The sequence below is a fragment of the Periplaneta americana genome, chromosome 12, assembly GCF_040183065.1.
Source record: "Periplaneta americana isolate PAMFEO1 chromosome 12, P.americana_PAMFEO1_priV1, whole genome shotgun sequence".
NCBI lineage: Eukaryota > Metazoa > Arthropoda > Insecta > Blattodea > Blattidae > Periplaneta > Periplaneta americana.
This window is the reverse complement of record NC_091128.1, coordinates 171,541,290-171,557,803: the sequence shown is the minus strand read 5'-3', so window position 1 is coordinate 171,557,803 and position 16,514 is coordinate 171,541,290. Positions and strand designations below refer to the sequence as shown.

The 16,514-nt window shown below is 34.2% G+C and overlaps 1 protein-coding gene and 1 long non-coding RNA gene across 2 annotated transcripts in view; one reads left to right on the top strand and one right to left on the bottom strand.

The window, feature by feature from the left end:
* The window catches only part of LOC138711179 (integral membrane protein GPR180), a 27,247-nt gene extending 12,351 nt beyond the window's left edge, over positions 1 to 14,896 (bottom strand). Inside the window, exons 1-3 of the mRNA XM_069842543.1 lie at positions 13,954 to 14,896; positions 3,041 to 3,206; positions 1,252 to 1,485 (exon numbers count right to left, since the gene is read on the bottom strand). Coding sequence (XP_069698644.1) covers positions 1,252 to 1,485; positions 3,041 to 3,206; positions 13,954 to 14,486 — 933 coding nt within the window. The 5' untranslated portion in view covers positions 14,487 to 14,896. The remainder of the gene's footprint in view (positions 1 to 1,251; positions 1,486 to 3,040; positions 3,207 to 13,953) is intronic.
* Positions 14,616 to 16,514, top strand: part of LOC138711183 (uncharacterized) — an 11,409-nt gene continuing 9,510 nt past the window's right edge. The window contains exon 1 of the long non-coding RNA XR_011335357.1: positions 14,616 to 14,746. This is a non-coding gene — a long non-coding RNA (uncharacterized lncRNA). The remainder of the gene's footprint in view (positions 14,747 to 16,514) is intronic.

The following is a 16,514-nucleotide window of genomic DNA, read 5'->3' as shown; positions in this document are numbered from 1 at the left end:
TAGGTGGATCAATGGACAGATAGGAAGACAGACACAGATGGACGGATGAACACACAGAGATATAGATAGGTTTTTTGTGCTAATGCCGTGCATATGGGGGTGTCGCCATTTGTGCATCTGTCTCCTTTTTGGTGATGATGTTGAAGAATCTTGTTCTTAGACTGGGGCACACATTAGGTCGGATTCTGATCACCTCGTATGATACAAAGATATGATATGGAAATAGGCAGGGTAGGTGAAGATGGTGATAATGACAATGAAATGTGCCCACCAGCGCCAAAAGTTACCCAGCATTTGCTCTTAATGAGCTGAAGGAAAACCCAGAAAAAAACCTCAACCAGGTAACTTGTCCGAACCAGGCTTCGATCCCAGGGCTGCTAGTTTCGCAGTCTGACAGTCCAAAGCAGTGGATTAGACAGATGGACGGATAGACAGAAAGATAAGATAATGGGGTTCAAAAATGGCGCGTCAGCAACTATGGCTATATGCAGCCTCATCAACAATTATTTCAAAACAAAAACACAAACAAAACCATAAGCTAAAATCCGAACACGAAAAACGTTGTCACGCTAAAATGAGATACCCAAATGCATTAATAACAAGGTGATTCGTTGAAAATCATAAAAGTGAGCAATTACACTGGTTAACAGAACCGTAAAAATATTTTTTTTTCATATAGCAGAACAACAGTGTCTTAGGGCTAGTCCACAATAAACCGGGAACGGAAACGACAACGAGAACGAGAACGGAAATATTGTTAAAATAAATGTATTTAAATGTGAGCATTCACAATAGTTAATTGTGAATGCTCAGAATTAAATACATTTATTTTAACATTATTTCCGTTCTCGTTCTCGTTGTCGTTTCCGTTCCCGGTTTATTGTGAACCAGCCTTTACACATACCAATTTTCATTATTGTACAAGATACAGTAATGGAGGAAAAAAATGTTGAATATTTTCAAAAATTCTGCTGTAAGCTGTATCTAACACCTTAAGTAAAACTAACATAAACGACCAAAGTAACCTCCAAATGTAAAGGGTGGAGGGTAAACAGTAAAATCTATATCACTTTGACAAGTCCTGTATTGGATAAAAATCTCAGAGCTGCATTTGCACAATTAAAGTAATTTCCAAGAGCATCACATAGTGCCGACCGATTTGCATGTGACAGACAGATACATTCTTCTCTTATTACATGGCACCTTTTAATATTCATGCTGTTCACATTCTCTTAATTATGTAATACTCACTCGAGATAGTATATCTAAGATATCTCCGGCAACGGCTAGTTGATGAATTCCTGTTCCATCCAAAGAGAATTTAAGAACGTGCAGCAGAATAAGGCAGAGTGCTAGGAACTCCAGAATCAAACTGGCAGTGAACAGACGAGTCACTGGATGGTGCTGTCTCATGGCAGCATACACTTGGAGGGGAACAAGCACGAGATAACACAGGAAAAACACCAGATAGAGCTCCACCGTATCCTGGAACAAGAAACAAAATCTAGGTTGTCATAAAGGTATCCCCTCTTATGCCATGAAGGTGCTTCGGTAGAGCTCTATGCTTTCTTGATATGTACTTTAAAAAACATCCAACTTTTATATTAATACTAGTGGCTTGTGCAGCAAATGGTGCAAACTAAGTTCGACGTTCAAATAACAATTTTTCAGATTTATTTTCAATGAAGAATACCAGACATTTTGAAAGTTATTTGCTTCCATAATAATGAAACATACTCCCTCTGAATGTTTTTTATGCCAAATACTTTTTCTTGAACCTATCCACCTTCAGTTTTTTGAGTTTCAACGCGAAAACGCAAGTAACAATGTCAGGACGATCAGTGGGTTTTTCATGTGGGAGTAAAGCAATAGCTATTTCAGGTCATTGTAGATTGTAGGCGAAAGTTAAAAAAAGTCAGGTTTACTATGCTTTCGAACAATAGACATGGCATCTTGGTATAGCTGCTGCATGTACAGCTTGAAATGTAGAGGGTGAAATCATTTTATCCTGCCAACAGATAGTGCTGAAATGATCGTGAGACTACAAAATTTTGTAGATCTCTTATTTTATCAGTAAATAATACCTTTTGGTCTTTCCTTAGGAACTGTAATTTTTGTGCTCTCTCGAGCCAATACTGAAGAGAATGACGCATATAAATATCTACACCACACCGCCATTAAGTATATGAAAAAGAGCGAACCCCACTAGATTAATAACTGCAAAAATATTTAATTTTTAATAACATTATCTTACGTAAGTTTTGTAGTTTTATTTATATATATATATATATATATATATATATATATATATATATATATATATATATATGTGTGTGTGTGTGTGTAAATAAAACTACAAAACGTTTCACTTTCATTCATCAATATAGCATTGATATGTATAATTAATGAAAAATAGTCACATAATGGCATTAACTATAATAATATTTAATTTCTAATGGTAATAATGTCATCAAACCACCTCAAGTTTTGTAGATTTTAATATCCAATACACAGCTGTACTCAGAAAATTATACATCACATAATCAGACCTGTAAATAATTTTTAATAAATCTTGAAGTTTTTAACAACCAATTGAATTTCAACTCTAAATATGTCTGCAATCCTTCAGGTCATGGCCTTCGTGTAATGGCTTATTGTTAATTGTATGAGTTTTGTGTTTTGTTTCATTCTGAAAAGCCATTATTTCTCAAAACTGATGACAAATGGATTTTGGAAGATAGGAAAATGATGTAGGAAAATTAATATTTCACTCAAAACTACTATTTTTCTGAAAAACGTTGGGTTTCAAGCTTCAATATGAGGGGTCATTCATTAAAATCCGTTCAGCCGTTTTCCCTTAATTTCCATTACCAGTTCAAATTATATATATATATATATATATATATATATATATATATATATATATATATATATATACAGTATATATATTTAAAAAAATAATTCAAGTACTAAGCATAAATTTAAAAACTCAGAAGGTGAGAAAATACATTACAGAGCCTCAGTGAAAGTAATGCCACACCTGCCGGTCAAATGAGAACTGGTAAACCAGAGGATTGAAGCTGCTGACATTTGGATTTCCGTTCACAAGCCAGATATCATATTCCAGGACTGCTTCCTCATTCACATGATGCCATTTGCATGTAGTTAGATTTCTGTAGCAAGCGACCAAACTTATGTACCAGAACCTGTAACAAAAACAACAGTGACTGTCTGACAACGTAAGGTAGATCTACGTCCATAAAACTATTGTTACAGTGTGTTTCTGGCAAATGTTCACCATATCTCAGCCACTTCATACCAATGCCATAAATTTGTATTTTTGGTTAAGAGAAAATACTCTTTTTTTTTTATGAAAACACTCCTACCAACATCGTATTGCATTTTTGGTCCAGGGAAAATACTCGACTTTTATGAAATTACTAATATTTTTAAGAGTGTTTTTGTAATTTTTAAAACTGGTTATTTAACGACGCTGTATGAACTACTAGGTTACTTAACATTGATAAAATTGTCAACAGTGAGATGGTACTTGGCGAGATGAGGCCCAGAATTCACCTTACAATTGGGGAAAACTAGGAAAAAACTCAACCAGGTGATCAAAGCAAACAGGAATCGAACCCACGCCCAAGTGCAACTCCGGAACAGCAGGCAATCCCATTACCGCCAGAGCTACGCCAGTGACTCTGTAAAATGCGAGTATTTTCCCAGGACCAAAAATATAATATAGGTTTGTTTCTGCAGCAAGTTTGTGATAGTTTGCCAACCGTTTGAAAACTGTTACAACCTCGACTATTGCGCATGATCAGCAATGATTGCTTTCAAATTATTTTCAAACCATCTCTGCACGAACGCTCATGTACTGTAAAATAATTTACTAATCGTATATTGATGATGTAATTAAATTTCACAGCATATTTTTATAACCAAAATATAGGTAAGCACAAAAACATTAAATATTATCCATTTTTTAATCTTGCGTACACCACTTTTAACACTTGAATATAATTAATTGATGAACTAGTGGACTTACTCGTGTTAAATATGTAATATTCGTCTGGCTTACAGCTGCTTCAGTGCATCACGCACCATCATCAGAGCCTACTAGATCGCGGCATCATCTCGAACTTCTCTGCCTGTTAGGAGGGTGTGTTTTATTGTTGGATTGTGGAGTCGAATAGTGTGTGTGTACTGAAATTGATCTGTGTGTTGAGGATTTGATCAGGATGTGTTTTAGTGTGTTTGTATATTTCGTATTGTTCTAGTGTGTTGAGTTTTTGGTTCTTGGGTTGTGTGTGTAGGATTTCCATGTCCGTATTTATGTTATTGTATGTATGGTTGGTATTAGTTATGTGATCGGCATATGTAGATGTGTTGTGTAGGACAGACAGGCAGATCATTCCAAACTCGCTACAAAGAACACATTAAAGCTATAACCAGAGGACACAACACATCTACATACGCCGATCACATAACCAATGCCAACCATACATACAATAACATAAATACGGACATGGAAATCCTACACATACAACCCAAGAACCAAAAACTCAACACACTAGAACAATACGAAATATACAAACACACTAAAACACACCCTGATCAAATCCTCAACACACAGATCAATTTCAGTACACACACACTATTCGACTCCACAATCCAACAATAAAACACACCCTCCTAACAGGCAGAGAAGTTCGAGATGACGCCGCGATCTAGTAGGCTCTGATGATGGTGCGTGAAGCACTGAAACAGCTATAAGCCGGACAGATATTTCATATTTAACACGAGTAAGTCCACTAGTTCATCAATTAATTATATTCAAGTGTTAAAAGTGGTGTACGCAAGATTCAAAATTGATAACTAGTTTGTTCACTATAGGTTCCTTTAGAGACAACTATAACAAAAATGGAAAGTCAGAAGCTTGGTAATAAACTACAGACTGGGCGAATAGTTCCACTACACCTGTTTATTTTTCCTGAAAAACAAATCTGTGCATGAAAAATGTGTCGATGCAGAGATATTACTGAGAGAGGCTGAGTGACACAGCTAATTTTATACAAAATTTTGGCACCTTCACGCTTTGAGTGTGGTCACACGAGTTATATTTGGTTTATAGCCTAAATACTAATAACATTAGCATTCAGCTGTGGCTCATAGTGTTGTTACAGTAAGCGTTTGAAATTTTGCCACTTTTTGTTTCACCATGGATCCTGGAATGGGTGCCCATATTCAGTGTAGAGAAAGACATAGTACCACAGTCTAGTATATACAGTCACGAAGCTCAATACGTAGTAAATATGCATCCATAGATAGTTGCTAACCACTAGGATTGCTAATATCGCCTCATTACAGACAATGTGAAATAGTACCGGCACAGTCTATTGTTCCCAGCACCCTCACAACTCAAGCTTTGTGACTGTATATAATAGACTGTGATAGTACTTCAAAACTCCACTCTGTACGAAAATAATTTTGTCGATAAGTTTCTCACTATATCATGGATAGGGTTGTCAACTCTCCCGTATTTCCTGGGGTCTCCCGTATTTGCCCCTAATTTTAATAGACTCCCAACTCCCATATTATACTTCTCTTTGAGTACTTTTCTCCCTTATTTTTGGATAATATAAAAATCTTTATTCTACACATTTGATTCTGCCATGAATGATGATTTACATGATGAATTTTCTTGTTCAGATATGCATCAAAATGTGCAGCCTTTGTATACTAAAACATAATGCTTGCCAGAAATGAGTTTTGGTGCTCACCGGTTTAAAATCAAACCATATTAATGTTATAAATTTGGAAAAAACTGGCTAGTTTTGTTCTAAGCTTACCAAGCAGTAATGCTCATACAAGGAGGATGTTTCATCTCATGAACAATAAATTGGACGAATGTTCGAAACATGAGGACGTCATCTAATCAAATGAGAGCTGAAAACTGCAGTCGACTTCAACTATTACACGAGACAAAATATGCTTCAAAATACTCTTAATTTAAGCCTAGCTGCCGAAGCATAAAATAAAGTTGTTTTTCAGTAACTGAACCGAATAATTTGTCAATTTTCTATGTGAAATTTTGTCGATTCCTCAGTCTCCTGTATTTTCAAAAAAAGTTGGCAACCCTAATCATGGATAAGAATAGATGAAGGAATATGGTAATATGAACATGAGAAATTCACTTGTTATTCAGAGGTGGAGTCTTCTGTCACTCAGAACAATTAATGTAATACTGCATAACACTATTATTGCAGTTACCTTGAAAATAAGGTAGTTAAACGAGACTTTTCAAGGAAAAATACCCATAAGAACATGTGAGAAACGGAAAGATAACATTCATAAACTGCAGAGAATTATTAATCATGGGAGGGCTAAGACAAGCAATAGACAGGGGCAAGTATTGTTCTTTGTATTATGATAGGTAATGCAGTTTTCAAGCCAGATGGGAGGTAGGACAAAAGCTGCCATGAAGACAAACAAGAATTATCATATTTAACTTATCAGTGTTATCGAGTTTATGTATGTCATGAACTATAGATTGCCTCACTCCCTTCAGCTTTTTTTAAAGTATCAAACTTACTTCTTTTGTTTCGTTCTGGAATACCGTACCATGAACAATAAAATTATTTTTGTCTACATCCATGATGAATAAGTCACTAATTTATCAATTCATCATCTTCCTTTAATGTTGTAGTTCTCAAAGAACTGTTAAGGTCTACAAGAAATTTTCCATTCATCTCTTCCAGTGATCTTTTACCGTTTGGTTGGTAATTTAAAATCTTGAGATTCTGGATCTGGACATGCAGTTCACATGATGGCGCCAGTATTGTTGATATTGATGGATGTAATCTAATATGGGCACCATTTCCAGCTCTTCTAAGATTTTATCATTTCTTATGTGGTCTTTGAAAATTCAAATCTCTTTAGTACTAACCAATTTGGCTTTAGAAGAAGGAAATCAACAAATGATGCAATTGAGCTTTTAATAACAGAAATTTTAAGGTCACAAGTTAATGCTGTGTTTTGTGATCTGTCCAAAGCGTTCAATTGCATTAATCACAACTTAATTTTATCAAAATTAGAATTTTATGGTATTCGAGGGAATACACTAAATATTTTTAGAACCTATCTTCATGGCAGGAGGCAATTAGTCTCAATAGGTGACAATTGGTCAAGTCTCTCCAGTATACATTATGGTGTTCCACAAGGCTCAATAATTGGTCCACTGCTATTCTTAGTAGCAATAAATGACCTTCCTAAATTCATTAAAGCTATAACAATTATGTATGCTGATGACACTACATTCTTATGTTCTAGCTCTACTCTGAATGAATTACATGCTCTAACCAATGATATTCTATCACAGATGGCTTTATGGTTTGAATCTAATGGTTTTTTGCTTAATCAAGAAAAGACTATCAACATAACTTTTACCCTAAATCATGTAATAAAAAAGGACAACATACAAAACTATACCAAATTTCTAGGACTTTTTATAGACTCCAGTTTAACATGGGAAAAACATATCGAATATATATGCACAAAATTATCAAGAGTTATATAAGTTAGGCCTATTTATTAAAGAAATTAGTGACTTGTGTTTCTCAAAATTATTTAAGATGTGCCTACTTTTCGTTCTTTCAGTCGATAATTAGGTATGCCTTAATTTTCTAGGGGAATGGTAGCAAAATTGGGATGTCTTGATTTTGCAAAAGAAAGCCATTAGAATTCTATGTCAATCAAACTATCTTGAACATTGTCGACCTCTTTTCAAACAATCACAGATATTAACTGTCATAAATTTATATATATACGACCTAGTCCTTTACACTCGACAAAATATAGACAATTACTCATTAATAGCCAATATACATGATCATGAAGTTAGAACAAATTAATATTCAATACTGTAGATTACATAAAACTAGTACAAATTTTTCTGTCATGGGGATGAAATTATATAATAAGCTTCCCAGTCAATATTATAAGTTACCAACCAACAGTTTCAAAGCTAGATTTTATAATTGGCTTATAATTATTCCTTTCTACTTTGTAGATGAGTTTCTTAACATAAATTCATACGAAATTGTTTTTTAACAAATAAAGATATTTAGATTAGTTGCAATTATTACATAAGAGTGAAGTGTTTTCATTAATTTTAGAGTTTCAAAATGTTTTGTGTTTTCATTCTAATTATTGTTTTCAATTATAGCCTATGTATATTTTCAAATGCATGTTTTTTTTTTTTTTTTTGTGACGAAGCCTATCACTGTATGTTTAATGGCTTAATAAACTGAACTGAATAATAGCCTGCTGTACCTGAAGGTACAAGAGAGCTGAGTCAAGATATACAGGGTGAACCGTAGCACCACAGTTCAAAGTGGGCCTTGGCTTCTCTCACAACAGCTCTCCACTTCACTCTGTCCCAGCCACAGTTCTCCAATTCCTCACTCCCACCCAGGCTTGTAACGTGTCGCAATACTTCAGCCGTCCACAGCTTCTTCTGTCTTCCTCTTCTTCTTTCCCCCTCCATTCTTGCGTTCATTATCATCTTAGGAAGCCTTCCCCCCTCCATTCTCACTACATGTCCTAACCATCTCAGCCTAATAGATTTAATAAAGCTCACTATATTCTCGCCTTCCAATATCTGATCAATCTCTTTATTCGTTCTCTTTCGCCAATCTCCCCTTTCTTACAATGGACCATAAATATTACGTAAATGTTTTTTTTTTTCAAAGATGAAAAGGCTATTCTCATCTTACAGTTTCATTGTTCATGTTTCCTCTCCATAAGAAACTACTGGGTGAATGATTGTTCTATATAGTTTAAGTTTTTGTTCCTTTAGATAGCATTCTTGATGTGAACATGTGTGAAAACGAGAAATAAGTTCTATTTACATACATTATTCTTTTATGAATTCCATTCTCTATTTTATTTTCATTACTGATAGACGATCCTAGATATGTGAATTGTTTAACAATTTCGAAATTATAGGCTAATTCACTTCAAAATTTACTACTCTTTCATTTCTCTGTTTATCCAATCTCATATATTTTGTTTTTTCTTCACTTTACTTTTAAGCAATGTTTGCCTTCATTATCTAAAACCCTAAACATCTCTTTTAAATTGGAGATGCTACGTCCTACAATCACAATATCAACAAAAAAAAAAAATTCAAGTCACACAGAGTTTGTGTGCCCTAAAAGTTGGGTTTCTGGCGTCTTGTCAGCCCACTTGAGGTGTGTGGATATAAAGGGAAAAGTTGAGACGCTGTCGGGTGTAGTTCCTGGGTAGCTCAGTCGGCAGAGCATTGGTGCGCTAAGCCAAAGGTTCCGGGATCGATATCCGGCCCGAGAATAATTTTTCCCTTGAAATTATGTAGATCTTGCTGTGTTCGCAGAAACACTGCTTTGACCTTGTGTCTGCTCTTCACATGCAACAAATTTGTCACCCCATTCCTATCCCCCTCCCCCTCCTCTACAAGAAGGCTATGCTGAAATATTTTCTGCTCCTGTTGCAAGCTGTGAAGCAGATAGATTAGTAGGTATTACATCACGTTTCTAACTCCCTGAATCCTCGTCTGTTAAGTCTTCAGTGGAATTTGTAGGCGGCATTATAGCGATGTCTGTATTTCAGATGAAATTTCGCCTGTAGCATAATTTTCAAACACAGCATTTCATGCAGGGAAAATCCACTAAAATTTGAAAAGGCGGGGAAGCAACACAATTTCAAAATGTGTGCGGATATTCCTACTGTCCTTTTAAAAGGACACATAAGTTTTCGTCATTGTAATGTAGCAATGAATAGATATCTCAAACGCATTGTGGTTTCACGTAATATTTATGTTTATTAGGAATCATTTGATCTACAACAATTTGTAAAATAATTTCGAACTGTAACAATATTTAACTTTCATATCTGATTTGCGTTTCGGATGCCATAGCTGAAATAAACGAACCACCCTCACGTCCACATCTCAAACTCAACGATGACCAGAACTCACATTATCAGAACTACCACATTTACCAAGCCTCTAAGACCAGTAATAGTGACACCAGTGAAAAAGCAAATGTGCTAACTGCAGAGAGGGTAATTTGAAACATTGACCACTGTCCTTTTAGAAGGACAATAGTCATAACTGGATGTCCATTTTCATTAAATGTCTGAGCTAGTTTTTTTTAACCACTGGTCTACGGACTGGACTGAGCATGTTGCCAAATGACAGGCACAATAACACAACTTTTAGACAGGCCTAAACATAATGTATCAGGTCTAGATAAGGCTCAGCATTGTTTTAGAAGAAAACAAGCTTAAAATATAATGACATAGGTCTAAAATGAATGTATAAATCATAAAAATGGCCAAATGAACTGAGCTACTTTTGGGATCATACTCTAAAACTGCATTATCATATCACTCTTACACAAATCTACAATTCTTATAAAAACAGACCCCTTAACAATCTAAACAAGCTACCACAGTAACGTCCAACCGAGAGCATAAATGGGTCATTCCATGCCAACTGAGCCTCTGAGTGATTTTTTCATTTATTAATAAAGTGTATGGTGCTTTGATATATCAACTGTTAAAAGTATGAATTACACTGCCCTTAAAGAAAATTTGTCTTGTATGGAATATGTTTTTAATATGTTTGTTGGTAGGTTCTTTGAATAGTAAATGTTATTTCGCATGCTTAAGTTTAAGATCCTGCTGTTGTCATAAAACACCATGTTGTTGATCTTGCACTTTTGGAGGAAATGTATGAAGCTTTCCAAGTTCAAGCATATATTACAATTCAAGGCAAGATCAAATTCAGTAATTAATTATAGCATAATAAAAATTGCTGTAGCATGTAACACCCGTTACACAAAATATGCAATAAGTTTTAATTATGATCTTATGAAATATTTGTTCACAATATCCTGTAGTGAAAGTGAGATTATAAGGTTGCTTGTTGAGACCATAACATTTTAAAATTAATATTTCATTTATTTTACCCAGAAACGGTGTAACGGGTGTTACAACTCTTTAAGTAACGGGTGTTATAGTATTCATGTAATACCAGTTACAAAATGTTGTACTTGAGTGCTGTAACCTATTACAGTAAAAAGTAGCTTTTAACTCTCTCTTAAGTAGTTTAAGTAGTTAGAGTCCATTCTGTATAAAATATTTGTTTGCTCTACCGCGATCTAATGCATTTGAATGTGCTTATTTCCAGAAATGGCTCCTGTAAACAATCGCATGAAAAAAACAGGTTGCATTTGGGTTCTAATGATACAGTGAAATCCTATGCCATAATAAGTAGTGATTTATCACTGAACAAGTATCCAGTCTGGACTTTCTTTAGCACCATAAGATGATGATTCCACAAATTTTGGGGATTCTGAAGATGGGATACTGACAAGTGAAACACAAGTGATTCCCATGTCAGTGTACAGTATTGATATATCTGAAATTAAGTCTGGCATGTTTGTTTTGGTAGGGTTTTTAAGTGAAAACAAGAAACCCGGATCATCAAAGGGTGAATAAAAGTTCCAATACATTGGAATATACCAGAACCAAGCTGACAATGAAGAGGACGTTAAAATTATGTTCCTGAAAGTTCCTGGGCACAGCAAAAAATCTTCAAAGCTGATGAAAATGATATTTATTTTGTAAAATTTAGTCAACTGGTCACCTGATGTTAAGTGTTAAGGAAACAGACTGTATTATGAATTCAGTGACAGTGTAAATGAAAAAAAAATGTTTAAAATTAATTACACATGCACTAAAATATCTGTAAAACAACCATAATTTGAATGTTCCTCAATAATTAATCTATTTGTTCCATTCTAGGCTATTTAATAAATAGATTGTGCTCTGAGAATTTTAAAAAAGATAATTTAATTATTTACATAAAATGGAATTGCTATTACACAGAAATTTCGTTATATTAAATTTTAATAGCATTGTTTTAATGAAAACACGAAGAGTGTCATTAATCATTTCAGTAAAGTAGAAATATTTGCACAGTGTAACACCTGTTACAGAAGCTTTTCTTGAAAAAAATTAAATATTTTAAGCAGAAAGGAAAACTGAGAACATATTTGATTTTGTCAATGTTTAATATATATATATCCATATAAAATGATGTTAATTTGTATGCATTAAACTCACAGAATTTTACACCTTTCAATAACTATGCAAAAGTTCATGTCTAAATCCTGTAACACCCGTTACACCATCTTTTTTATTTGTTATTCAATTTCGTTAAAATAAACTTAGGATTATATTATATCAAAATGTTCAGAAAATGTAGGGGAAATAGTTTTAATAAATAAATTTTGATTCTATTAAGGCTGCATTGAAAGTGTTCTGTTTTTAGCTTTGTGGATGTAACACCCGTTACAATGGAATGACCCAAATGCTTCGAATCCCCTGCGCAGATCACGCACAGAGATCCCCTGTCATTTACCTAACCTAACATTCTCGGGAAAGGCGCGTATCGGAAGGATAATAGCCTATAGTAAATTAGACTATACAAAACTGAGATGTTCCTGTAAAAAGCAACAAACCTTCACAAGAAAGTTAGTATTAGTATTAGTATTTATTTATTTAACCTGGTAGAGATAAGGCCGTCAGGCCTTCTCTGACCCTCTACCAGGAGATTCCAACTACAATATCAACAATAAAATTACAATTAGTATTAAATTTACAATTACAATTACAAATAATATTACAGTTAGTATTAAATTTACAATTACAATAAAATCAAAGTACGAAAAGATTACCTGAATAATTAAAGCTAGATAATTTATCATAGAGAAACAAAGAATATTTTATATTTACTGAATTACAAATTAAATCTAGAATAACAAAATTGTATAGTGATGAAATTACTGAATATTGAAATATTTTGTCATAGATTAAAGAAACTATTTACAAGTAATCAATTACTGACCAAGTGCCTAGTAAGTTTTCGTTTGAATTCAATTTTATTTCGACAGTCCCTGATGCTAGCAGGTAGCGAATTCCAGAGTCTTGGCAGGGCTATTGTGAAAGAAGATGAGTATGAGGAGGTGCGATGGGATGGTATTGTTAGTATTGTTTCATGACGAGAGCGTGTGTTCAGATTATGGTGGGAAGAAAGGTAAGTGAAGCGAGACGACAGGTACGAAGGAATAGAAGAGTTCAAGATTTCGAAGAGAAAGAGAAGTGAATGTAAATTTCTTTTCTTATCTAGTTTAAGCCAACCTATTGCTTCCAGGGATGGGGTAATATGATCATATTTACGAACATTGCTTACAAAACGTACACATAAATTATGAGCACGTTGAAGTTTCATTTTGTTGTCGCTGGAGAGGTCAGTCAGTAAAATGTCCGCATAGTCGAAATAGGGAAATGCAAGTGTCTGCACAAGGGACTTTTTTAAGCAAGAGGGGAGATGAACATTTATCCTTTTTAGCACATGGATAATAGAATATACTTTTCTGCAGGTTTCTGTGATTTGCATGTCCCAGTTGAGATTATTATCCATGTGAATGCCAAGATTTTTTACTGAAGAACTGAAAGGGATATGCACTGTACTTACTTTAACAGGGGAAAAGTTACTACATTTTTATCGGACAATCGTTTATTAAAAAAAAAAGTTACTTAACTGACAAATTCAACCACTATACTTTTTGAACCTACGCAAGCTAATAACTTAATTCTGAAATTTAATACCATCTCCTTCCTTTAAATAGATCTAAAACTCTCAATTGTCTGACACTAAATTACTACATTTTATAGCACCTAATGATCAGTTATTAACTTATTAAGATTTGTGTCACTTTTATGCAATACAATTAATTTTACTTTTTACTGATCTAGTAGCCTCTATAACTTAGTTGTCACAAAAAAAAATAACAGCATGACAGTGCTCTATCGGCTCGATTAAACAAAATCCATTCTTACCTTGGCTGCATTAAATCTTCAATAACAAATGTAAATTGGTGTCCTTTCACTACATTCCAAGGTGCATCTTCGTCCACACAAACACTCCCTTTTGGGCATGGGACTTTCCTCAAGAAATCCTCTCCTTGATCATAGCAACGGAAGTCATAAGCAATGGTGCTTATTTTATTGAACATTTGAGTACATGCCTTTTCCTTATTTACAATAGTCCTATTTCCATAATATTCTAAAAAATATCCTCTGTCCAACACTGCAAACGTCACATTGTGAGTAAAATTTGTTTTGGCAGTAATATTGCCAAAAATGTATCCTGAAGTATCCTTCGAATTGTGTACATCGGTTTTTTTAAAACCAAATTTTATAAGGAACTTAAAAAACTCTTTCGTATTCCATGTACCTGTAATATGACTAGAGTCCACATGTTGAATTGGAAGTGATAACAACACGAATAAATAAAATATATACACACTAACACGGAGAAAAGAAACATACTTCGAAACACACATTGCTTCCATCTGTTTCCTGGAAGCCATATTGTAAAAATGTCAGTTTTCAAATAGCCCCCGTTAAACGATCATACTACAAACAATAATACAAATAGTGATCTATGAATGAGTCACTGAACCATCGAACGACTTTTAATCTTGCTTCGTGACAAATTAGCTTTATTACTTCAAGATTATCTCTGCTCATTAAGAATCACGTATTGTCATTTTAACGAAGGTTGTTTACGGTCTGTATGTCACGTCTTTAATGGAGTAAATGTTGCGGGACGTACCATTGGCAGAGAGAGGTAGTCTGAGCAACATTCTTGTATAATAGGAAATAAGAAATATAAGGGAAAGTAGGAAGCACGACCACAATTCACATAATTTCCGTGTTCTCAACAGATTTCGTTTATGCTCACGAACATTAGCAAATAATGTGCAACCTTGAATAGGCCTACCATATTACTCATTATTGTAAGAGTTCTTAAATTCCAAATAGGGTACAGCAAAGTTGATAAGATATCTTTAAAATAACTCGCGACCAAAGGTGAACAGGCATGAGTTTCTTTACGAATGATTTTCAATATTCATTATCGCGATCGGTTGTAAAAGATCAATAGTGGTGAAATGAGTAACAATTTAATTCTTTCACTTCTGTAACTTCAGAAGTTCAAATTCAAAAGAGTATTATGAACATAGGTGTGTTGTACTTTCAAATTCATCATTATGTGCAAAATTTAGATTATCGCAAAAAAAAAAAAAAAACTACTGAATACTGAGTCAATTGATTCGGAAAGTATGCACATGGAAAATAATTTTCAGTGCAAAACATATTTTCTGAGCAGTAGGCTACAATTGTGGCATATTTTCTGAGCAGGCTACAATTTTATTATGGCGACGAAGTCCCATAATCATGATTCGTGATATAGGCCTGCTCATCATCAGAAACTTCTGAAGACAAAAATATTTCGTGAATTACTTACAAAAATTAGCATAACTTAACCGTTTACAAGGGGCCTTGGTAGCTCATTTGCAGAACATTGGCTTATAATGATTTCCGACCCGAGTTCGAATCCGGCGTTGACCCAACATTCCTTCGTCTCTCCGTTTCATTATTATTTCAATAGTACCGATATATCCACCCAAAATGGTACATACGTGGTATGAATATATATTATTGTGACGATACCGGCATCTATAGAAGCACGACAATTAAATAAAAATCATTCCCAGCAGGAGTGGTAAAACCACTACAGGCTGCAGTCCTAGCCTTTGGACTCCGCTGTCGTAAAAAAAAAAATTGCCACTGGTCTTCTGTAAGAAATTGTGATTATTGTTTAAGAAGTTTCTACAGTCATTACAGCCTCGGCTGTCGTCGTGATGAAGCCTGTCTCATTCTCTCCCAGTCCTTGTGGTAATTCACATTTAAGTTACTGTACCTTTTTCCTCCTCTCCAATACGTCATTTCCATATTCATGTGTAATATTAACATTAGCTGACTGATCAATTACCGCTACTTTTTCAACAGAAATGTTTTCAGTACGTAGGCTCTAATTACATTAGCCCTGCCACTTCTTCCCTCCGAATTTATAACTATGGTATACCTATTTCACCAATAGAAACACTGTTTTCAACCACTTTGTACCTTTTTTTCTCCTGAACTACTTGTGTCATTTTGTGTGCATTGTTCCTTAGGGCAAAAGTCCGAAATACTCTTTAGGCTATTGGGACTTTTTTTTAAATAGAAATTTGTTTTGTTGCATTTGAAAATATTCCTCCATATTTCTATAAAAGTATTTCTAAAATTCGTTCTTAAATTGTAGTCGTTTATCTTAAATTTTGAAAGCCAATTTTTAAATTATGCTCCAGACATTTTAAACAAAGTGCTTTTAGGAGTAAAATGTCAAAGAGATTTTGAATTTCTCTTAAAGATGGCTGAGATATACCCATTAGTGAATTACTGTACCCTGGTAATATTTTATTCAAAATTTGGGCCCCATTTTTTTTTTCGAAAGCTGATCTCGAATTTAAGTTGCAGCAATGATATTTCTACATGCAAAAAATGAAAAATGT